General features: G+C 46.1%; 5 protein-coding genes across 6 annotated transcripts; 3 read left to right on the top strand and 2 right to left on the bottom strand.

Moving 5' to 3' along the window:
* Positions 1 to 237: 237 nt before the first annotated feature.
* On the bottom strand, positions 238 to 4,856 carry LOC122612350 (protein O-mannosyl-transferase Tmtc3). The gene is made up of 4 exons (XM_043785902.1): positions 4,740 to 4,856; positions 2,237 to 3,481; positions 1,396 to 2,177; positions 238 to 1,336 (listed from the first exon to the last, which is right to left on the bottom strand). Exons 2-4 carry the CDS (start codon positions 3,354 to 3,356, stop codon positions 452 to 454), a joined length of 2,787 nt encoding a protein of 928 aa, XP_043641837.1. The 5' UTR covers positions 3,357 to 3,481; positions 4,740 to 4,856; the 3' UTR covers positions 238 to 451.
* Positions 4,857 to 4,903: 47 nt separating this feature from the next.
* On the top strand, positions 4,904 to 5,679 carry LOC122612353 (protein mago nashi). The gene is made up of 2 exons (XM_043785906.1): positions 4,904 to 5,289; positions 5,348 to 5,679. Exons 1-2 carry the CDS (start codon positions 5,029 to 5,031, stop codon positions 5,528 to 5,530), a joined length of 444 nt encoding a protein of 147 aa, XP_043641841.1. The 5' UTR covers positions 4,904 to 5,028; the 3' UTR covers positions 5,531 to 5,679.
* Positions 5,680 to 5,839: 160 nt separating this feature from the next.
* Positions 5,840 to 18,833, bottom strand: LOC122612173 (membrane-associated guanylate kinase, WW and PDZ domain-containing protein 1). Of its 2 annotated transcripts, none has more exons than XM_043785612.1 (6): positions 18,154 to 18,833; positions 14,693 to 15,726; positions 9,044 to 9,230; positions 6,966 to 8,982; positions 6,679 to 6,904; positions 5,840 to 6,622 (listed from the first exon to the last, which is right to left on the bottom strand). In XM_043785612.1, the coding sequence occupies exons 2-6, from the start codon at positions 15,465 to 15,467 to the stop codon at positions 6,183 to 6,185; spliced, it is 3,645 nt and encodes a 1,214-aa protein (XP_043641547.1). In that variant the 5' UTR covers positions 15,468 to 15,726; positions 18,154 to 18,833; the 3' UTR covers positions 5,840 to 6,182. The 2 variants fall into 2 exon arrangements, with proteins under 2 accessions (XP_043641547.1, XP_043641548.1); XM_043785613.1 differs by having other exon boundaries at positions 18,451 to 18,833.
* Positions 18,834 to 18,970: 137 nt separating this feature from the next.
* Positions 18,971 to 19,853, top strand: LOC122614380 (dynein regulatory complex protein 8). The gene is made up of 4 exons (XM_043788950.1): positions 18,971 to 19,104; positions 19,159 to 19,396; positions 19,456 to 19,666; positions 19,715 to 19,853. Exons 1-4 carry the CDS (start codon positions 19,092 to 19,094, stop codon positions 19,823 to 19,825), a joined length of 573 nt encoding a protein of 190 aa, XP_043644885.1. The 5' UTR covers positions 18,971 to 19,091; the 3' UTR covers positions 19,826 to 19,853.
* Positions 19,854 to 20,226: 373 nt separating this feature from the next.
* Positions 20,227 to 22,390, top strand: LOC122612976. Its single transcript, XM_043786907.1, is given in 3 exon segments — positions 20,227 to 20,798; positions 20,859 to 21,180; positions 21,183 to 22,390. Coding segments are annotated over 3 exon segments (1,509 nt in total). The 5' UTR covers positions 20,227 to 20,538; the 3' UTR covers positions 22,110 to 22,390.
* Positions 22,391 to 23,054: the final 664 nt, after the last annotated feature.

Raw genomic sequence — 23,054 nt, 5'->3', positions numbered from 1 at the left:
AAGAGAGCACTACTAACTTGTACTAAGCTCTAAATAAATATAAACAGCTATTGATCAAAAAATGTGTGAATGCTTTTATGAAACACAATCCTCTTAGAAAAAACATTTTCAAAATTCATGTTTAGTTTTATACGTATCATTTATTTTAGTACACGTCCCAACGTTATTTAAATAAATGCCAGACCGTTAGGCCTTCATATATAAATTACATAATCTATTTACAAAAAGAATATCAGGTTTCACATTGCGACTGTATAATTGTATAAATATCAATGAATTACGTTATAAACTAATAAGTACAACGGAATTGCGTGGAATGCTCCACATCTTCACTTTGTTATTTTTATCAGACTCTGTATGTCTCACAGAATGTGAGAACCTTTCGTTCCACTAACTCAAGTTTTGTCTTTATACATGCTCATAACTGATATTTGATTTATGCTAGCTTCTGCTACGATCGTTTACGCGCCTTATGCGATGCTCGATCCTGGGGCAATTTAAACTCAAGGGGATCATAGTCCTCATACGCGAGCTTTCGCTCTGGCGCCGACTCAGGTAACTTGTTGATTTTCTGCAATCGTGCAAGAACAATCTGCAAATGCCGACCAATATAGTCCTCGGCGGGTGCCAACCGTTGGGCGTACTGCAAGCATGCAGCTGCCTTTGCCAGCCTCTTACGTTCCACGAACACCACACAGAGGTTGTGCAAGCCCTGCGTGTTGTGCGGATCGTAGTGAAGTATGCTGCGGTAGCACTTCTCGGCCTCGTCCAGATCCTTCATGTGATTTATGTAGATGTCGCCCAGCAGGATCAAGCCTTTAACATGCGAAGGGTGATGTCGAATCAGTTGATTCAAAAATGGCACTGCATCCAATGGCCGTTTTGTATCGGCCAGTAGCAGAGCCAGATTAAAAAGTGCACTACGAAAGTCTGCCTTTAGGTGTATAGCTCTCTTGAAAAACTGCTCAGCCTCATCAAAACTTGACTCGTCCATGGCCAGCATACCCAGGTTGAAGTACACCTTCTCGTTCTGATCATCATTCTCCAAAACTTTGTACAGCCGAGAGCGGGACACCCGGCGGGCTTCCTCGCCGCCCAGTTCCTGCAGCAGAATGGCCGAATTCAGCAATGCCTGTTCGTGCTCCGGGTACAGTTCGATTGCCTTGTTAAAGTACACCTGTGCCTGCTGGCTCTTGCCCTGCTCGAGGAAAACTACTCCCAAATTATAGTAGATGTCTGCATTTTCATTATCATAAAGCAGTGCCTGCTCGTACACCTCCTGTGCTTGAGCTGTGCGATTCAGCTTCATAAGAATGTCGCCACGATTGATGTAAGCCTGTAAAGTACAGTTTTGTAAGTATTGGTATTAGGAAAACACTTATCTTTAGATCTTACTTGAACATAGTCACTCCTCATGCTGATAGCCTGGCGATAGAGGTGGTCAGCCTCCTCCAGTCGCGTCTGATTCTTGGCTATGAGATTCGCCAGGTTGATGAACACATTTAAGTGATTAGGAGCTATGCGCGCATGATAGCTGACACCCGGCTTAGCTTGTGGAAACAGAGCCTTAGCCTGAACATACGCTTCTTCTGCCTCCGCATACCGCTTGAGATTATTGAACGTGCGACCCACATTGATGTGGGCTCCGATGTCATCGGTCTGAATGCGCACGGCCTGCTGGAAATAGAGCAATGCCTCTTCGAACTTTCCTTCGTTTTCCAAAGCGTGTCCCACGTTGTTGTACAGCTTGGCGTTGCGCTGATTTACATGTACGCCAGACATGAACAGGGAGTATTCTGTACGCCAATCTGAATTGCGTTGATGCGTTTTTAGCGCGTGCGTTAGGAGCAGGATAGCGAGAGCCGCTTGTGAAAAGCGTTGCCAGCTTACGCTGCCACGGCGCTGCAGCTGCTCAAAGCCATAGGCCACCAGTAAGCAGTAACCCATGGATGGCATGTACAAAATGCGTTCTGCCACCACAAATCCCACGGGGAAGAACAGATTAGAGGCGGGAAGAAAGGGCAGCACCATCCAGCCCAGACACATTATAAGAGTCCGCGACAGGGCGAGATTGCGGGTAAAACAGGCCTTGGCCACCATAGCCCCCAATGCTAGGAAGGTTAGCAAAGTGGTTAGGTTGCGAGAATCTGCAAATCCCTGTAGCAACGGAACAGTGCCTGAAAAGGAGTTTATCTTATTTTATTGAACTTCTTATACACTTAGAGATATTACTCACCCATTGTCCAGTCGCAGCAGAGCAGCGATGGGCAGAGTAGCAGCCAGCAGTTCAGGTAAATGAGGTAGCCGTAAGTAAGTTGTCTCTCAGGAGTATCCGCTGCAGAGGCTGGATTATCAAAACGCGTAAAGATGGGCAACTGTGAACCCATCACGTATACACGTCCCACGAAGAGGGCCAACGTGATGCCAACCAGGAAGATCAAACGTTTCCACAGTGTCGACGAGGACCAGCGTCGAATGCCCGAAGGATTCGACAGCTTTGGCGATTGCTGCTCGGCCCGCTCCTCGAACAGGCGCAGCACAAAATGGCACAGGTGCAGTGGCCGTAGTTGATGCACCACGAACAGCTCATAGACCACGCAGATGCCGGCAATGGTGATGCCCTGCTCCTTGCACAGCATGGAGGCTAGCAGGCAACTGCCAAAGCAGCCAAAAAGCGTCAGCCAATTGGTGCGTCGTGGAGAGCCCGAGTCGCCAACGGACTTCGAGTAGCTTAGAAAGGCGGCCAGGAAGCAAATGGAAGAGAGCAATTCAGCACGCCCGACGACGCCAGTAACGGCCTCCGTGTGAACCGGGTGCACGGCGAAGAGCAGCGAGGCCACGAAAGCGCATGTGTTGAGTTGGGGGACTGATGATGTGGATGAGGCCGAAATGGCATTACTGCCCGATGCGGCACATTGACGCAGCAGCAACCGGCAGACCCGACGCCACAAAAGGCACACCGACAAGTGCAGCAGCAGGTTGACTAAGTGGTATCCAAATGGCTCCAGTGCATGCAGCAAGTAGTTGAAGCGGAAAGTCAGCACGGTGAGCGGGCGATATGACTTGTGGGACTGCTCCTTGCGCATCGGCGTTCCCCAGAAATCGTTCAGGAAGACATTGATCAGCGGTGTGTGCGGCCTCAGATCCTTGTTGTCCCTAATTGCGCTGATGTCATCGAAGACCAGCCCGCACTGAGTGCTGTTGTAATAGCAGACGATGCAGGCAACGCATATACACAGGAACTCAAGCAGGTTGCGTTGCGGGGAGCTTGTGACCCGTTCCCGCTCCTGCTCGCGTTCCCTCGGCAAAGCGGAGGGTGCATACTGATGGGTTCCGGGGTTGGGGTTCGTTGACATGTTGCGTTGCGTTGCGTTTCGCGTTACTTCGTGAAAGGCTTCATGTATTCACAACTGTTCGTTCAGGCGGCGAAAAGTTGCATGTAGGGCTTTCCCCAGCCACGGTCGGCAGGTCCCTAGATGGCCTGAAAATAGGGAGAAATGGGAACACTATTAGTTAGTTAACTGGAAAGCTAATTAGGTATACATCCCACCATTTTCAGTATAGACACTTCCTGTTAAAGACAAAGCCCTTAAATGTATGCTACATATATTATTGCTTTTCAAAGGGGAATCCCCCGAACAACAAACTTTTGCAGTAATGTATATGTAAACCCTTTTGCGTCTTTTCCGGATACACACCCAAATCCTCTTACTTTCCATAACCCCCGCAATTCCGCAACTCACCGATTTTCCCCCAATACAAAGTGCTTTTAATGACAAACTTTCTACCGCTTTTTATGACAACTTGAAGTTATACAAAGAAGCAAAAACTGATTGCGGAAAAAATCAATTAATACGCAACAAAGTAACTCCTTCCCGGTTACTGTCCTGGTTACCGACTGCACACACAAAAGCCCGAAGTTAACAAAGTTGTAACCCGGGCGGACCGACAGAGCTCCGGATCCGGACTTTGGGTATGCACAAGTATACGGACGGAGAGCGTTTCAGAGAGGCGAAGAGCGCGTGAGAGATTTGTTTGCATAAACTGTTGTAAATGTTGCGGGACCTGGAGCATTACTAGGCGGGGCACATCGGTGGGCAGATGGGCGGATGCCACAATGTTGCACTCAATGCCATCGATTTTCCGGGCGTGCAGTCAAAACAAACCACCACAAGCGAAGTAAGCGAGTTCCTAAAGAGCGAAAAAGGGGCCTAGCAGCTGGAGCTGGAGAGGATTGCATCTCAGCTGAGCGCAACTTTGTTGCACGACCGACTTTTCCCGAAGGACGACCGGGCGGGCACGTGCTCCGTTTACCCTTATTCCATTTTCCCGCCAAGAGCGGCACATGCGCGCTCCCGCATCCTTGCACTTTCACTTGCCAGGACGTGCGCTCTTCGTGCTCATGGCTCTCGCGCACGGCGAGCGCAAAATTAATGGCCGTGTGTGTTTTTGTAAAATTACTTTGACCGAGATACGGGGCACTGGCGAAGGATAAGGAAATGGGGATGGCTATAGGCGCTGGAGCCGGAGAGCCAACCGCATGTCCTCTCCCATTTTAGTGACATGGACATGGACGCCATTACAACGGCGATGGCCTCGCACACTCACACAATCACACGGCCGCAAACAAACCCGATTTGCCAACTTTGTTTCAATTTGCCAAAAATTACAATGTTGCGGTGCAAGCCTTGACCACTGTATGGCAGCAGAGTTCTCACACCACCCACTCGTTCACATACTTGTTGAGGTAGTTCCATGGCCTCGAAACTGAATTACATTTTAATAAAAATCAGAGCCAAATGCGCGACTTGTACGTGGATTATTGTTGTGTTATCGATACGCCGATGATCTGCTTGCTCTTCCTCTTCCCTGTCAGTCATTCGCAGCAACACCTATCGATACGCGGCGATAGTTCCATCGCGTGGCTTCCACCACTATCGCGTTGTCGTAAAAGAAAAAACCTGGGAAAGCAAAAACTGGCATTTTCCTGCAAAATTTTAAAAGTTTCTCAATAAACTAGGAGCAATCATGTCCACGGAGGACTTTTACTTACGCTACTACGTCGGACACAAGGGCAAGTTCGGGCACGAGTTCTTGGAGTTCGAGTTCCGGCCGGATGGCAAGCTGCGGTACGCCAACAATTCCAACTACAAGAACGACACCATGATCCGCAAGGAAGCCTTCGTCCACCAGTCCGTGATGGAGGAGCTAAAGCGAATCATCATTGATTCGGAGATCATGCAGGAGGACGATCTTCCCTGGCCGCCACCAGATCGCGTGGGTCGACAGGTGCGTTGTCTCCACTTAAGAGCTAGAGCTCAACTAACTAACCATGTGTCTATTTCAGGAACTGGAGATCGTCATCGGGGACGAGCACATTTCGTTTACGACGTCGAAAACCGGATCATTGGTGGACGTGAACCGTTCGAAAGATCCCGAGGGCCTGCGATGCTTCTACTACCTGGTGCAGGATCTCAAGTGCCTGGTCTTCTCACTCATTGGCCTTCATTTCAAGATCAAGCCCATATAAGCCGTTTCCTCCACCCCAAATATAGGCTATTTATCGGACACATCGTATTTTGTAATGGAACCTCTACAATACTTGTAATTGTATTAGCTATAACGTAGTACTTTTTGGTACAGTTTGCAGTGAATAAAAAATGAATGGATAATACTTTATTTGTAATGCTTTCTATACACTCAACAGTAACGTTGGCTATGACTTTGCTAGAGAAACCATACAACTTTACAGAATGAATTTCAGGCAGACAAGTGTTGATGTTATCATGTGTAGGTATATTTGAAAAATATAATTTAATATCTATTGTGTTTGAATAATATACATACTCGAGATAAAATTGTAAAGTCCTTTACATTTGTACAATTCGTATATGTCTAAAACAGCGTAATCTAAGTGATTAATATCTCACAAACTGGCAAATTTTCTTAACGTTTAAGTACAAGCAGTAACTTAGCCTAAGATTATAATCGGTATCTTAAAAAACTGGAATAATATACGCACGCACAAAAGGTTTTGAGACTTGCAAAGGGTTTGACTTACATATGCTACTAAATTCAGTCTTTGGGGTTAGTACTTTGCTAACGAAAGTACAAACTAAGGGCCTGCGAACGATCCAACACTATAGAAAGCTCTTATAGAGCCGAATACGTAGGTCTCAGAGTCATAACTGTGGCTGCTGGTGTAGAGCCAAAGTGGCTGAGATATTGTTACTGGGTCGCTCCAAATAGCTGCCATGTCCCGGCATGGGCATTGACATTGGCATCTCAAGATGTTGGTGGTGGTGGTTCAACTGCGTCTGCTGTAGGTGCTGCAACTGCTGCGGCAGTTGCTGCTGGTGGGAGAGTTGTGTCTTTAGGAGACTGGGAGATGCCTGCATGGGAGTGTTGCTGGACACCCCGACGCTACTGCCGCCAGGACTGGGACCACCCTCCTTTAGGGGAACGCCAATAGTGAGGCGCACATGAAGACCCGACTCCTTGATGAGATTCACTACGTCGCCGTGCGACATGCCAGCTATCTCGATGCGGTTTACTGCCACTATGCGGTCGCCCACCTTGAGCTCCCCACAACGATCCGCCGGACTGCCGGGTATTAGTTTCCCTAAAAACGTTGATATGTTAGACAAATAGAAACAAAGCCTGAAGTAAGTGGCATACCTATTGTCGAGCCGTAATAGTGGTTCGATGATGATATGATAACAAATCCGAAGCCCTCGTTTTCATGCCGGCTGACAATCACGTCGTAAGGATAACGTCGCAGTTGTGTGCTGACTGGAGCCTGCTGCAAAAGCGGAGTGCGACGCCGGCGAAGAATCATGGTAACCTGCCCGCGAAGTGCTGACTCTCCCACCAAAGAGACGACTTTGTGGTGTGAGGAATTAAGCTGATAGAATTAAACACGAGAATTAGCCATAACTGAACTGATTGGCCGTGGGCTAACTTACCACGTTGATGCCATCGATGCTCAGAATTTCATCACCCGTATTAATGCGCTGATCCTGATCAGCGGCGCCACCAGGCACTATATGGCCTACAGTAACTTGAGAGCCCTCCTCGGTACCGCCGACTATGCGAAAGCCGAAACCCAACGCCTGGCGCTCCAGCGTTACCTCAGTCAATTCGCACTGATCCGCGTCTTCAGAGACGTCGAGCAAGGCTCCATTTCGCCAGCTTGGCGAATGCTGCATCTGCTGCTGCTGCGGAGGATCCAGGTTGGCAAAGCCCACACGCCTTCGGTCGCTGAGCAGCTCGTTGACGCGTCGCTGGATCCGCTCGTTTTGGAGATGCGCTGTCTGCAGCGGCGAGTACTGACCAGTGGTTCCAGACATGGCAGCCTGCTGGGCCTGGACAAAGTATCCAGGACGGTAGCGCTGTGCCTGGCAGTCGTAGCAGTAGCAAGACTCGTGATGAGCCAGCGGTAACGGAAGGGGCTGCATACTGGGCGGCATCCCGTAAATGCCGCCATTAGTGTCTCCCTGAAGCGTCACCTCTGCCAGACGCTCGCTCAGACGGCTAATCTTGGGATACGGATTCATATAGGGAATGTCGTCTAGCTCTTGCAAGCTGCTGTTTGACTTTCCCTGGGTCTGCAGCTGAAGCGGTTTCCTCTCCGCTGCTGCAGCACCGTCTCCCTCGTCGTCCACCTCGTCGTTCGGCGTTTGAATTTGAACCCGTGACCGTCGCGTGTCCACTAGCGGTGTCTTTGGGCGCATGGGTAACACCTCCTTCACCTGGGTGCTGTAGAGGTCAGCTGTGGGCGTCTTGCTGCGGAACAGGCCGCTGCCCACAAAGTTCTTTCGCAGCTTGGCTACATTACCCACCTGGTTAAGTTGGGCGAGCGTGTTGTTGGCCGGCGGATCCGGCGGTGTTCGCTGAATCTTCACGGCTGTGGGCGTCGTCTGGCTGCACTCCTTAAGAAGCTCTACCACGTAGAAGTGCGGCTTGTTGCGCACGTTCATGCCGTTGATTTCCAAAAGAACGTCACCCTCCATCAACTGCGTGCAGCAGTTGCGATCGAGGATCTTCTTCACGATCTGACCACAGGCGGAATCGGCAATGGTGAAGCCGAAACCCATCGAGCCCTTCATGATCGAAAAGGTATAGATCTCGGGCTTCTTCATTAGAATGAAACCGCTGCCGGTACCACTGGCTTTCTTTTCTCCCTCACCGGACAAATCCAAGAAGTTGTAATTGCCATCCATGTTGAGGCGTCGCTGCTTGTCCGACTCCCTTCCATCCACCGCCATGGTGGTCACTACCTCGGTGTTCGGGTCATTCGGGTCAAAGGGCAGCGGATAACCACGACACACTTCAAGGGCTGCCCTCTCGCCAGGCAGAATCGACTGAAATATATTGACCATGTCGTGGTGCGTGTAGCCCAGCACACAGGTGTCATTTACATAGACCAGCACATCTCCCGTTTGCAGCTGGCCATCCAGCCAGGCAGGTCCGTTTGGCACAACTGTCTTGATCTGCAGAAACTCCTCCACATCCCCACCAGCGCTCCCATCACTTCCCACAATCGTAAAGCCCAGGCCACGTGATGACTTCAGCAGCGTGGTGTTGATACGCTGGCCCTGCAGCTCGGCGGGATTGCGGGTGAACTTGTACGGCAGCTTCATTGGGACATCATCCTCCTCCTGATCGTGCGCATCTGCCGCCTCTGGGGGCATTGATTCCGACAGCGCAGTGGGTGTCTTGGAGCGCTGGTCCTGATGCTGTTGTTGCTGTTGCATCTGCTGTTGTTGTTGACTCTGCTCGGCCGCCCGTCGCTTGGCCTCCAGCACTGGGTTCTCGTACTGCGTCCGCCGGTTTACATGGTCGATAAAGTACATTCCATACATGGAGTCCTCGATCTTCTCCCATCCGTAGGGCAACTCGTCCTCGCAGCAATCTTCCAATGACTTCTTCTGGTACTTGGAGAGCCGCGGATCCAGCCAGTGAGAGGTGCCTGTGTTGTGACTGTACGATAATATGAGGTTAATATACATGGATCTATGTTCCTATGATAAATTATACTCACTCGATGAAGTATAGTTCGCCGCGTTCAGTGTATGCAGTTTCCCATTTGGGCGGAAGTGGTCCCAGTCCGTCGCCCGGATCATCGTGAGTCTCGTGGTTTTGGTGCTGGACATCGCCAACACCGCACTCACTGCCAAGGCTGCTGTCCCCAGTCTCGCCGTTGTAGTAGGTGTTCTGCAACAGGTTCTCTGTGGAATACATGTAACAAATTACTTGATTATTTACTGTACCAACAGTTGTTCAGTTTAAGCCAGTTAATCAGTACAAAAACCAATCACCAAACCCAAATCGTTCAATGAACCCCTTGGCAGGTGGCATTTGGACGAAACGAGTCGCCGAGCTGATGGAGTCGATGCTCAGCCAGCCGAAAATAGTTGGTGTGGTCTTTTGAAATTGAAGCACATACACAACGAACCCCAATCCCTAGTCCGCATCTCCTGCCATCGCCATCGCCATCGCCCAATCCCCGCCAGCTCTATTGGGAGTCCGGTGAAGCGTAAAGCGTTTTCGATTGGGGCAAGCCAGAATAATAATTATTATTAGCAGTTGCCAGTTGGCAGACAGGCACTGGTTAGAAGACTGTGACCTACTTTTCTGGCCCACGAGATGGCCACTAAGCACTCACAGTCCCCAATCAAGTCGGATGAGTAATGGGGAAATGTTAATTATGGCCAAGCGAAAGAAGTAAATGAGTGGCCTATGCTTTTAGCCAAGGCCAATGTGATTTCGCTCGTCAAGCCGCTAAGAGAAGATCAGCAGATAAGCCCTGGCCATGAGTCATGCTTCCTCGAAATCGTTTCAGAACTACCCATTCAAGAAGTGAATATTTTCAGAGGTTTGCTTTAAGTAATTAACATTTTACCTTACCAAAGTTGTATTAACATATGCTGAAATATGCATCGTTTCTCGTTAAAAAAAATGGATGTAAAGTTGACGTTAGACTTTTTTTAGACCATGCGTCGTTAACCCCTATGGAGGTGCATGCTCCAACCCAGATATATATAAACATATGCACACATCCAGAGATAAAGCCATGCGAATAGGGCTAATCGAATGGCGGGACCGCCGGAGAGCCACAAGCCCCACCGAGCATCATTCAAAACGTATTGCGAATCATTTGCATAGGAAGATGAATATTTATGCCAGACACTTCCAACTGGAACATGGAAATGGAGTATCAGAGTATGGAGTTTGGAGTATGGAGATGGGGCAGGGCAGGTGACACATCTTTAAACGGTAAAAGCGCCATCGCCCCTTGTTTGCATTGAGTCCAAAAGAGTGGGACTCGGACGGAGAGAAGCTCGTTTGGATAAGTACACTGAGCAAAAGGGTATTATCAACTTAGTAGAGCAAAACATTAGGCTGTTTGAGATTACTAGTCATTAAATTAAGTTATATACACTCCTTATAATCTGTAAGATTTTTGTGAAAAAGGTTTAATTAACCTTTTAATAAATCACTTTTCCGAGTGCCTTTCATGGGTTTGTGTTGGTCTAGTCTGCAGAATTCATAGAGTGTTGAAGAGCAGATTTGTGTTGGGGAAAATCCGGGCAGTTTTTCCAGCACGGAAGTTGTTGGCGGCACAGTTTGCCTTGGCCTCCCACCACCCACCACTCACCATCCACCACCCACTCCGTTTTCCTTTGCCGCTTCGTTCGCAACTTCACTCGCCTGCATTGTGTAAATATTTGTAGAATGCGAGGCGAGAACGAGAGGGTATTTGATCAGCAGATGTGGCACAGAAATAATGCTCACAGCTGTAGCTGTAGCTGTATATGGAATGTACCAGGGCTTCTCTAGAATCTGAACTAAATGCTGTTTACCTTTCTCCCATTCCATTTCGGACAACCAGTCCGGCTTTACCTGCCGTTTATCTCCTGCTCTTGGACAAATATAAAAGCGAATATACATATATGCCACACGTTGCTCCAAATTTGCTGAACGTTTTTCTTTATCTGCACCTCAACGATAAGCTATGCAAATATGTTCTTTTCTAATGAATCAGAACGGGGATCGCCAAATGTTTTGATAGCAAAGTTTTTCAAGAAGAATTGATTCAGTGATTTTCCTTTGCAAGTTCCCAAATCTAAGTAATAAAAGATATTCTTTTGTAGAAAAGCCGCAACTTACTAAAATCTATAAAAATTGCTCGCTCGCTCAAAAAGATCGCATATCTTGCAAGCCAGCACTGCGAGTGGTGACTCAACTGCTGGGAATGTTGGCCCGAATGGATCTTGAAATTGAAAAGAACAAGTCGAAAAAGAGAAGCAAGGCTTTTGCGCTACACAAAGAGTATCCATTACTCATAACAACAGGGATTGCCGTAGTCCGTGTCGATGATGATAATGATTGACATACGATTATTTCCCGAGATTGTGGCTAATTGCACACGAGAGAGATTCAAAAAAGAAAGAGATTCGGAGAATCGTTTAGCCCAGATCATATCGAGACAGCTCAATCTGAACTCCGAACGGCGATGCATTAATGCTTCGGTAAATGTCTAAAAATAATTGAAACAAAACACAAACAAGAGCCGCAGAACGGGGAACTCTTGGCCAACATGTGGTACAACAATTGTAGCAGACACAAGCAGACAAAATCACCGAGTTACGTGGAGTCGTACAGAAATACGCGCCGCCAGTTCATTGACTTTGACCCAAATGGAAAACAAAAGTCAAACGGAAAGCTACGCACGCGTCTTGCGAGGGCTACCAGGGTCACGGGGGCGTGGCAGGTCATGGGTGGAGCACAGGGGGGCGTGACGGCAACGGCGCGAGCTGCCCAAGTACCACCAGTTATTATTTCGCCGGTTTGAAACGCGTTCGTAGGTGCTTCCATAACTAGCTTTACAATTAGCTAATTGCCAATTTTACCCATTGTAATTTTGAATACACTTAGCTAAATAGGTTTCCTCTGATCTGGAAAAGTTGGTGGAACTACAAGCATTCACTTTTCTCTACACATTCGTAACTGTCGTAGGTAATCCATCACTGATCTAATAAAATTCAAATGGCGAGTGCGGACACTAAAAGTTAATTTATGTACATTTAAAATACCTCATTGTAAGTTGTCTTTTCAGATCGTGTCACTTGGCACGATCTTTTCACAAGTTGGATGAGAAAAACAGCTCAGAATTCAAGGAAATCGTTTTGTTAACTGAAAAAAACAGAGAAAGTCGTGGCCTTCTACTTTAGCTGTCTGTATTTCTTTTACCTAATCAATCCAGCACTGAGTTATATAAGCAATGAAATCAGTTTTATGTGCTTTATTTCCCTTGCAACGTTTATGAAACGGAGCTTCCTCGACTTCTGTGTGATACAAAGAACTCTTAATTGGCTAGGTAAGAGCCCCATGTCGCTGCAACTTTAATTTGTATAATTCCCGTGTAACGTCAACATAAATTAGCCAGTAATGAGATGCTTGTTCCGCCGCTTTCTGGCCCGCTAGATTCTGCTGTCCAGTGCAATTTCCCGAGTTACGCAATTTACCCGCTGTCCGACTTCTCTTGTAGTCTCCACTGAATGCTCCATGGCAATTACTTCGCCCGCATCGGAATGCAATGGCTCCTGGCAGAAGCACTGCGGTCAAAGACCACCCCACTCAATTGATGTCATCGAGTCTACCCGACCCACTTGTGTTGGGTTGTGTAAGTTAAGTCAACGTCTTTGTTCTGGCAGCGAAGAAAAGGGTTTCCCCCTATGTCATCTGTGACGACTCCTTCACGGACTGCAAGCTCGGCCTGATGATAGCATCTAATTGGCATTGCTGCTTCGTTAACTTGGCTTACATGGCACGCCATAAACTAGGGTTACCCTTCCGCTGTCGCAATCAAGAAATTAATAATCGCAACACAGCATGTGCAGGGGACAGTGGGACAGTGGAGCAACTTCAGCTTCTCCGCACATCTGCTAATTGCCACTGACGTGAGGCGTGAATGATAAGCAAGCTACAATGTGCGGCTGCTCCAGGTGGGTGAGTCTGGCGTCTACGACGAGTTCGTTGCCACCACTTGAGGCCATTGAAACTCCTGGGATACCTGGCTCAAAATAACACCCCCTTTTGCATTCATTTAATAAAATCACACCCTTCTTCTCACTAATTGAGTTGCTCAACGCAGTCGGCTGCCCCCCAAAAAAGTGGAGCTTACTATCTAACAATGGGACAGAATGGCAGGGGCATCTCGTCAAGCGGCAAACGCTTAACAGATGATTCAGTTTGAGATACATACTAACCAGCTGGCTTGCCCAACTTCCGAAAGCGATTTCCCATCTACACCTAGTTGGTGTTGTCCAAAATATACGTCTACTTGAGTGGGTTGTGTGTTTTAAATGGCAGATGATGTGAAACACTAACAAGTTAATATTGGATGGGACTTTTGCGCTTGTAAGGTTATGAAATTCTTAATATTTGAGGCGGGAGTTAGTCAGTTTCAAATATGGATATCCCTTGTTTTAAACGCTCAACTAATGGTTAGTCGAACATTTTAACTTAATAGCCCCAATCACACCTACAAGCTTAATGTGGATCGGATATACTATTAAGTTCCCACATCATCTAGACCGGCAATTATGAACCGCCCCCCGCACACACATGAGCCAAGTCAATCGGCGACAAAATCGAGGTCGCCTCACAAATAAACCAGCTTTCTGGGTTTCATTCATGAATGCCGTCTTACGATAATTCATTCGCGAAACAATGCAGCTAGCAGATAGCAGATAGCAGCTAGCCTGGTTTAGATGGCCTGGGCAAGTGGATCGACCAGGTTCATGGGGCTTCAATGGATTGGCAACTGTGAGAAAGTGATGACAGGTGTGGATTAAATGAAACGAGAGTAGAATGGCCAGTCGTGGAGAAGGTGAAACCGAGTGTGTTATTGAAAGTGTAGCACTTAGTCCTCTAAGAACTGGCTAAGAACGAAGACCCACAACCATCTCGAGCTGAGGTAGCAGGCTAACAAGAAAGTGGGTTTTGGTTTACATCGTATGTGCTACCAATTGTGGCACTTCTTCCCAAGGCACGTGGCTATCCAAACAATGGGCCAAAACTTCCACCCGCTGTTTGGGCACTTTTTGTTTATTTTCTCTCAACTCCCCGCTGCGAGTAGACTAATTTTGTGGCACTACAAGTGCATTTCGAGTTGAAACGTTAAAACCGAAACCGAAACCGAAATGTGTAATTGAAACTGAAACGAAACAAAAGTGGAAGTGGGAGTGTGTGTTGGGACGAATCATAGCCATTGGCCATGTGGGGGCGGAAATGAGTCACTTGAGACGAACGCCCTAAATTAGGTTCAAGAGCTGCTCCGCTGCAAATTAATTTTAATATTTTATTGGGCGAAACGAAAATGGAAATTCGATTTGGAGCACCGGCACGGCAAACCACACACAAACAGCCATCTACATAATTGATAACATCATGCGACGGTGAATTTGTATTAACATGCTTAGAGATGTGTTGCATGTGTTTTACTTATTTAGACAGTATTAATTAAGTAAAAACACTTTGATCGATTCGTGTTTAATGAATGCAACAGTGGTCAATTTACTTTTCATTACTTATTCAGATGGCACTTAATCAGTTAAGTGTAAGATTTTAGTAGGATTTCTCTAGGAATTAGAGAGATAACTTTAAGTTCAATTTGTTTCCTTACCTTTGCTCCCCTTCAGAATGCTGTTGGGTGGACCGCCTCGTCCGGTGGCTGCTCCTCCGTTGATTCCATTGCTGCCAATGCCATTGCTCGGCAGTCCGGAGATGAACTGATTATGCACCGACATCTGGCTGTTCAGCGAGGAGGTGCCACTCAACGAGGCGACATCCTCGCGTGAGGCTGAATTCCCAACCGCTGATGCGGATACGGCGGATTTCTTGAGTGCCGGCGGCGGTGGCGGCCGAAGATGGTGGCCACCTGGTGGCGCTACAGCGCCAGACTTGTCCCCGTTCCCAGTTCCATTTCCATGGCCATGTCCATGCCCATGCCCATGCCCGCTCCCGTTACCAACCACATCTGAGCCAACCGAGGACAGTGTCTGGGAAGCGGCTGCTAGTTCGCCGGCATCGCCGTCATCGTCCACGTTGTCGCGGCTGCAATTGAATTTTCTGCTGCTTCCGTTGGCAAGGCTAGAATTTAGATTCGAGTTTCCGTTAAATGTTGCAAAACTGGTCGGAGCGGCAACAGGATGTGGATGTGGATGTGGATGGGAGTGCTGGTGTTGGTGGGAAGCATTCAGAGGCGCCAACTGTTGCGGCTGTTGCTGTTGATAGAAGTGATTGCTGCTGAAATGCTGCTGCTGCTGTTGCTGCTGCTGGAGCTGCTGCTGCTGCAGCATTAGGTAATCGGTGGGAGACTTGGCGGTGGCCACGCCCCTGGCCGCCACACCTGCTCCTCCGCCGGCCGTCGACGTTGTCGTGGCCGTGATTATTGGCATTTTAAGCCGGCTGGCCGTTGCTGCTGTTGTCTTTAGCTGCGATCACGCTGCTCTCTCACACAGTTGAATTGTTTTCAAGCACCAGCGTTATTTGCCTCCACTGCATTTGAGTTTCGTTATTGAATACTTTGCTGTTGATTGTCTCGGTTTCGCTTTGTTTCGCTTGTCTGCGGGAATGTTTAGATAAACTTTGAACGCTTCTTCATTTTGCCGTTTAAATAATTGGTATGTCATTGAGCTTCCATTCCGGTTCAGGAAGCTGCAAAACAGAACAATCAAAAGAGAAACCATTAATTAGCAGTATGCAAAGTAAAATAAACAATTACCATGTGTATGAATAATAGTAAACAGCACAATAATCGTAAAGCAACAAAGAACGCTTCAGTTGGATTTGCAGGGTGCTTATTTTTATTTTTAGATACAAATATTTGCGATTTTTATTAATACTTGCTATATGTTTTTATAAAACGTTTTTCTTTGATTAGTTCAATCGCCAAAGTGAACAATTATTGCATAAATATATTTAAGATGATAGTTTATAAGCAATATTTTTAACAAAGCAATAGTAAGAGCTCAGTTCTTTAAAGGGTTGACTCTTGAGTCACTAGCAATTTAAATCTCCAGCAGTTCTATTTGTTAGTGGAATTTGTATATCCTCGCAATTGAAAATGCATTGCATGAAAAGCATTGCCACATACTTTGAATACCTAACATTGTTGGGACGACCACCTCGCTCTCCACCTCCCAACCAAGACACCAAGTCCCAAAGCCAACTATCCAGTTAGACAGCTCCGGTCCAGACAAGCGCATTGTTCGGTGGCTTGGTCCAGACTGCAGTTCCAAGTGGGGCCAATCAGCAGATTGTTCAGTTAGGCTAGTCAGTATCCGTCCAAAGCCCCACAAGCCCCACAATCCCCTCCATTGTTGACATTGCAATTTAACGGGGAGCTACTTCGACTTTCCCATGCCAGACGCGTAGTTATAATTATTTTTGTGTGCATTTCATGGCGGAGTTTTTGTCTTAAATTTTTGCCACTTAAAGCCATTTTTTGCAGTCTTCAAGTGCGTTTAAGAAAACCAGCTTGGTTTATTTGGATCTATAAAAAAAAACTTTCTTTGTTTAATTTGGTGCTGTTAAACTTGTGAGCCAACTAGTTTAAATACAATTTACATTTTTAGTGCAGATTGAAGCCATTTCTATGCATTTATAGGTGTTTCAAACAAATGCTGGTTTCCCCGAACGAAATATGAATACGTTGACTCACGCCACACAATTATGAGCGCGGGGAAAAGAATAAGAAAATTAACTGTGCGAAAAAGGGGCATCAAACACGGCAGCAACATAAAGTTCCTCAAGCGAAAAATTTACTCCAATGAGAAAAATAAAAACAGAAGACGATCGTTGTGTAGATGGAGGTGGCTACAGGGCAGAGGGAGTACTCTGTGAGGCACACAGCGAGCTGCGGGCACCGCCAGCCAAGAATTCCAGAAACGACAAACAAAACAACAGCGCAGAGAAACAAGTTTTTCAGAGCATGCCATCAGATCGCCAGAAAACCGAAAACTAAGAACTGAAAACCGAAAACCGAAAGGCAACCCCCACAACTACACAAAGGAAAAAGAATGGTATCCCTTTCATGGATTACGATTTGATAAGGATTTAGAGAGCATAAAATAACAATTGTGCTATGAACATTCTACAGGATATTGCCTGTTTTCTGTATCCCATAAAAATAGGGATATTTATCTAAAAGTACCAATTCCCTTGCTCGTTTTTTTCTCTGTAGGGACACGTAACAGGAACGATCTGCGGGTAGCGATGGTGGTTGCTCCACTTGCCACACGGAGACCCTTCGCAGACCGCAAATGTGCCCAGCCACCTGTCGTTTGTTGAACAGCATATAAAAAACATCATTTCCCATTAGAGAAAAGCCGCGAAAGGAGCGGAAAGTAAAGTTAAATGAAGGAAAGGAAAGGTAGGAAAGATGAGAAAAGTAAAGGAAAAAGATCGGGCCACTTTCGACAAAGAGGCGGCGCACGACCAGAAAATGATTGTAGCAAAAGGGGAGCGGGGCTATGGAAAATCAAGTGAAAAGCGAATAGTTAGGACCACAATTTCACTGCATGAGGAAATTCATCATCGGCGTTTATGGGCGCCTGAGGTTTACTGCAAAGTGATTTTCTTCGAGTTGTATGCATATCCAAATGTGGTTTGAACAGCACGGTGTGAAAAGAAGCATCATGCTTGTTATTTTTCTCATTTAAGTAGATATTTGATTGCATGGGGACTACCTGTTATTTCCTATCAGTTAATACCTCATAAACATTTGCAATAAAAAAAATTGCACTTTTTCACAAACATTACAATATTTGTAAAGTTTCCTCGCTTGTGGATACAGGCATGAACAGTTATTCAGAAACTAGCAAGTTATAGTTATGCTCGAGGTAAACAATCTTCTTTTTTCATGCAAACGGATCAGCAATCATCGAAACTACCTTTCAACAGTCGAGTGCCAGATACGTTAGCAAATATTTATCTTTTCACGCACGCCTCGCTAATTGCCATCGATCAGAGATAAACTTTCTATCGGGTAATCAAGTAAAGTGGTCAATGCCATGGGCAGAAATGGGAAAAATGTCAATGAGGGAGATAAATAACATTTTCAGTCACTTTCAAAATTCGCACCTTGTTGGTTTCTGCTGCCGCTTTGCTTTGCTATGTTTATTTATTTGGCTCGAAAACGAGTCAAAAACGAGGGATCGATGATCAGTGTCGAGCATCCAAGTATCGAACACTTTCCATTTTTATGGCGATTTTCGTTGTTTTTCTTTTTTGAAAACACACATACACATACACTTGTCAACACAACAGAGAGATGCGGTGGCACTTGTTAACTGCGGTATTATGGCCAAGTTTTTGAACTTGTTGTGGGCCAAAAACCTCCTGGAAAACCCGTTGGAATCGCCGAACGACGTTACACACCTGCGACGATATGAAAAACGAGTTGCTCGTTTTCCATTTAACGCTGCATTCAATTGCAATTCGATTTTCCCGCAACGCGAACCGAACTCCACGGAATATCGAAAACAAATGAAAACTGAGGTGGCGCGTTGAGTTGAGTTGGAAAACCTGTTGCTGCCAAACGACGCACACAGATGCAAATGCTCACCGACAACAAACGAATGCAGTCTATTGCGTCCTTTAAAGAACACTGGTGAGTCTAAAACTTCACTAGTCTGGTAGTACGAAATCTTTAGTTAAATGATGGTCTCAACTTTAATTGCAATTTAATGGAAAACTAATTAAAAGCACGAAACGAAAAACAAAACAGAAAACAAAATAACGCGACGCTCAACACGGCTGCTTTGCAGACAGTTATCGACTGACGCTTATCGGTGTCTATTCACCACACTTAGTATGACCACACGCGCGATATCATTTGCTTGGCGCCATTATCGGTTTCCGATTGATATTTTCAAATTCGAAATAAAAACAGCAATCCCTTAGTAATGTTTCAATCGAAAAACACATAAATCAGGAAAAAAAATAGTATTTAAAAATTATCAGTGTACATAATTAAAAAAATTATTATTAAATTCTAAAGTATAAAGTATATACCCGCGATGGAAATTGGTGGTAAGCATGACATTAAATGAGCTTCGCATCTCCGTTTAAAATTACCTTTAATAGTTACCCTAAACAACGAACTTGAGGAAAAGATTTCGGAAGCATTTTGCATTTTTGATACGCATGGCGATAAGTATATTGATTCCCGAAATGTCGGCAACGTCCTCCGATTTTTAGGTTGCGTGCCCACCGAAAAAGAAGTCGAAGATGTCATAAAGGCCACCGATTCAGTTGACTATCCAGGGGAAATCCATTTGGTCAGGTTTATGGAACATGTTTCCAAACTTCTGATGGATCGACAGTTATTCAATCTACTACACATTACGTTTGTTTAGCAACTCTAACGATATTTGTTCACAGGATGGAACCGGCATCGTCGGAAAAGCTTCTCCAGGCCTTTGAGTTGCTTGATCCAGAAAACAAGAAGTATCTGACGAAGGAGTATTTCGGCAAATTAATGGCGGAGGACGGAGAACCCTTCAGCGCTGAAGAACTGGATGCTATGTGGCCTGTGGCCATTGATCCCATTACTGGATACATCCCCTACACCTTCTACATAAATCAACTCAAGGTAAGATCGCACTTTCCACTTTAGATTTATTACATTTCAAATTTCCAGCACAAACCCAAGATCTATGACATTGCGGAGGTTATTAAAGAGGAATTGGCACAAGCCGAAAAAGAAAAGGGCAAGAAACCACAACAAACAATGTTAATGGACCTAAAATAATTCAATTGCAAATAACGTTTAAAATAAATTTATATATTTTTATATACTTCAAAAAAGAAAACAACAAAATTGCGGTTTATTTAAAAAAACTCTTTTCTCAAATTCACTGTTTCGCTCTATGATATAAACGGTCACACTGCAGCGCGCAGTTTGAGATGGAATAATCTTTGTTTATAGTAAATAAACAATTTAGATACAGGAATATTATTATTTTGTAATTTATTTATTGAAATGGATGGCCCTTGTTGTACACGTTAAAAAATATAAATTAAAGACATATTACAGAATATTTACAATATATATATATTGTATTTATAAGACACAAAGTAACTAAAACTATACTTGAATGTGTAATCGATAGCCCGATACGTGCGTTGCCATCCCTGGCCCCCCAACTCTTCTAGAAAAACCACGTCAACTTTTCACAGCCATTCGGAAAGGAACACGTCAGCAGAAAGGAAAACCAGTCGGTCGATATTGCAAAGGTGGATGAGAAAATTGCGTGAGACGGAGTCAGAAAAGCCCGAGTCGGAGGCGATGAAGAGATTCAAACCAGCAAAGCGTCCGAGAAGCGCAGTCGAAGTTCATGAGAGGACCTAAAACAAGCAAAAGTTAAATACGCTTCTACGATGCAAATCTAAGTGGGAAAAACGCTTTTCACAATTGCCCACAGCACACAGCAGTTTATCATTTAGCCCCAAAACCAGTTAAACATGGCACCCACAGCAAATACAGTGCTAATTACCGTGCCGCGGACAGCAATCACATCGAATAACCTGCCCAAACTGCGCCCCGCCCCCCTTACAGCGGCCCTGCTGAAGGCGGCGGCCACGCCCTCCGCCTCGCCCACACCCTCGAGTTCGGGATACGCATCCTCGTCGAACATGGATGACGATAACATGTCTACATCCCAGCCCAAGGCCAAGAAGCGTCGTCTGGACCATCTAACCTGGGAGGAGAAAGTGCAAAGAAAGTAAGTCCGCCTACATTTTTACGAAATTTGAGTCCCTTACTCACTGTTATTATCAAACAGAAAGCTAAAGAACCGAGTGGCCGCCCAGACATCGCGTGACCGAAAGAAGGCACGCATGGAGGAGATGGACTACGAGATCAAGGAGCTCACAGACAAAACGGAAATACTACAGAACAAGTGCGATAGCCTGCAGGCCATCAACGAGTCACTGCTGGCCAAGAACCACAAGCTGGACTCGGAGCTGGAGCTCCTGCGCCAAGAACTCGCCGAACTCAAGCAACAACAGCAGCACAACACCAGATGCATCAGCCAATCCAACGCCAGCGCAGGCGCTGAGGGCTGTGCGTCCACCAACCTTGGATCTGCAGCATCCAAAGCTGACCCTCTGCCGCAGGGTATACAACAGGTGGACACACAGTCGTCAGCGCGTCTGCTGGCGGAGCAGCTGAAGAGCAGCAAGAGCCTGGCCTCACTCTGGAAAGTTGTGGCCCTCTGCCTACTCTACAAGACATGCTTGGGGACGACGAAGAATTCGACGTCAAGCGCCTCGAAGAGCTGGCCGAAAGTCTGCTCGCAGATATCACAGCAGACCTGGAAACAGGCGCTGGAGCGAGCAGCCCAGCTGCTTCCGAAGATGCAGGCAACGCAGAGCGATTGCTTGGATCAATGGTGGGGCCCGCAGCAGAGCGCTTGGAATCCGACGGGCATAGAACTGATGGCCTGAAGGTTGAGCAGAAACAGGAAACCGAGCACAAGGTCAGCCTAAATGTGCAGGTGTTGGAGCTAAATGGAAACCCACAGAACCCCACAGCAGCGCCAAGAACAGCCACAATCACAGCGACAGCGGCCGCCTCTTTACTACAGGCCACACCGGACACGGTGTACGGCACCTACGATGCCAAGACGAACTCGATCACCATCGTGATGGACGGGGATGCGGTGCCGGTTAACGAGGCCGTGGAGGAGATCTACTGTGACGGCGTCAGCGCCGGTGACGACTCGACGGACGTGATCATGAAGTGTCCGCCGCCAGCGACGTCTCCGTCACAGGTCTACCTCAACGTGATGAACGCCACCGACGATTCGGACGACGAAAGCTTCGATCCCATCGACCGATTCCTTCGTCCGCGCGTCAAGGCGATCTCCCCGTTGGCCAAATCCCCCGCATTGTCCCTCCACTCGGCCACCTCGGACCACGGATATGAGTCCATACTGGGCTCACCCATGTCCGCGGCTCTCACTATGCCCGCAGATGAGGAGGATTTCCCCTGGGAGAGCAATTTTGACGAGCTTTTCCCCAGTTTGATCTGAGTTTTCTAACCTGAAAACTTCGTTCTGTCTCTCTTGTATTGTTAAGTTTGGCCGGCCGCCGTTTGTTTAAGTGTGTTAGTTGATAGGCTGTACATAAACTCTTTATCGAAGGCTTTATATATATGATACTGTAGTTAAAGCGCTAAGTCTAGCTGTAGGTTTCCATTTATATTTAACAATCTCTAAACATAGGCTTATGATTACTTATATTGTGCTCAAAGAATTTGCGAAAACATTCAAAAAAAAAATATAATCAAAATATAAACCAAACCAAACAACAAGCTCTTTGTTTTTGTTTATTCTTGACAAAACAGAACTTTGAACTGCGTATGATAAAAAGTTAATCACGCCACTTCTCTAGCATCACGCCACTTTTTATGACGCAATTTATGCGTAGATGATGGGACAGTTTTCTAGCTACATAAGCCAATGAGTCATTTATTTCTCATTATACATATATACATATAAATATGAGTATATTTCAAAAAGTGCGTCGTAGGCAACGCTGCGTTTAACCAAAGACATTAGAATAACAAGATGCGTAACGCCATACGATTTTTTTGCACACGATTTTTTCGTGGTGGCTTTTCAAGTGGCTCCAGGCTCTCTCGAAATTGTATTCAAAAGCCAGAGAGCGGAGAGCTCTAGAGCCACCAGCTCTCTTGTACGCATACAGCGACAGCTGACCACTGTATTGGTGCTTTAAGAAATCAATTTTGCTATAAACAGATTCCATATTTTTTCTTTTTCTCTTAATACGTTTGCTTAAAGCTGACTATACGTGGAGCTCCTCGATTTTTTTTAAATTTCGCTTTAAAATTGTGTTTACAATCAATTAAAGTTGTTTGGTTGCATTGCTAAAGTACGGAAATATATGTGCGAATTATAAATTGCGATTGGTAGTGATAAATAAGAGAAAATTTCAGTTAACTGAATTAAACTTAA

This window comes from Drosophila teissieri, chromosome 2R (assembly GCF_016746235.2).
Source record: "Drosophila teissieri strain GT53w chromosome 2R, Prin_Dtei_1.1, whole genome shotgun sequence".
Classification (NCBI taxonomy): domain Eukaryota; kingdom Metazoa; phylum Arthropoda; class Insecta; order Diptera; family Drosophilidae; genus Drosophila; species Drosophila teissieri.
Note: the sequence above shows the minus strand (reverse complement) of the source record. Positions and strands in the feature narration are given on the sequence as shown.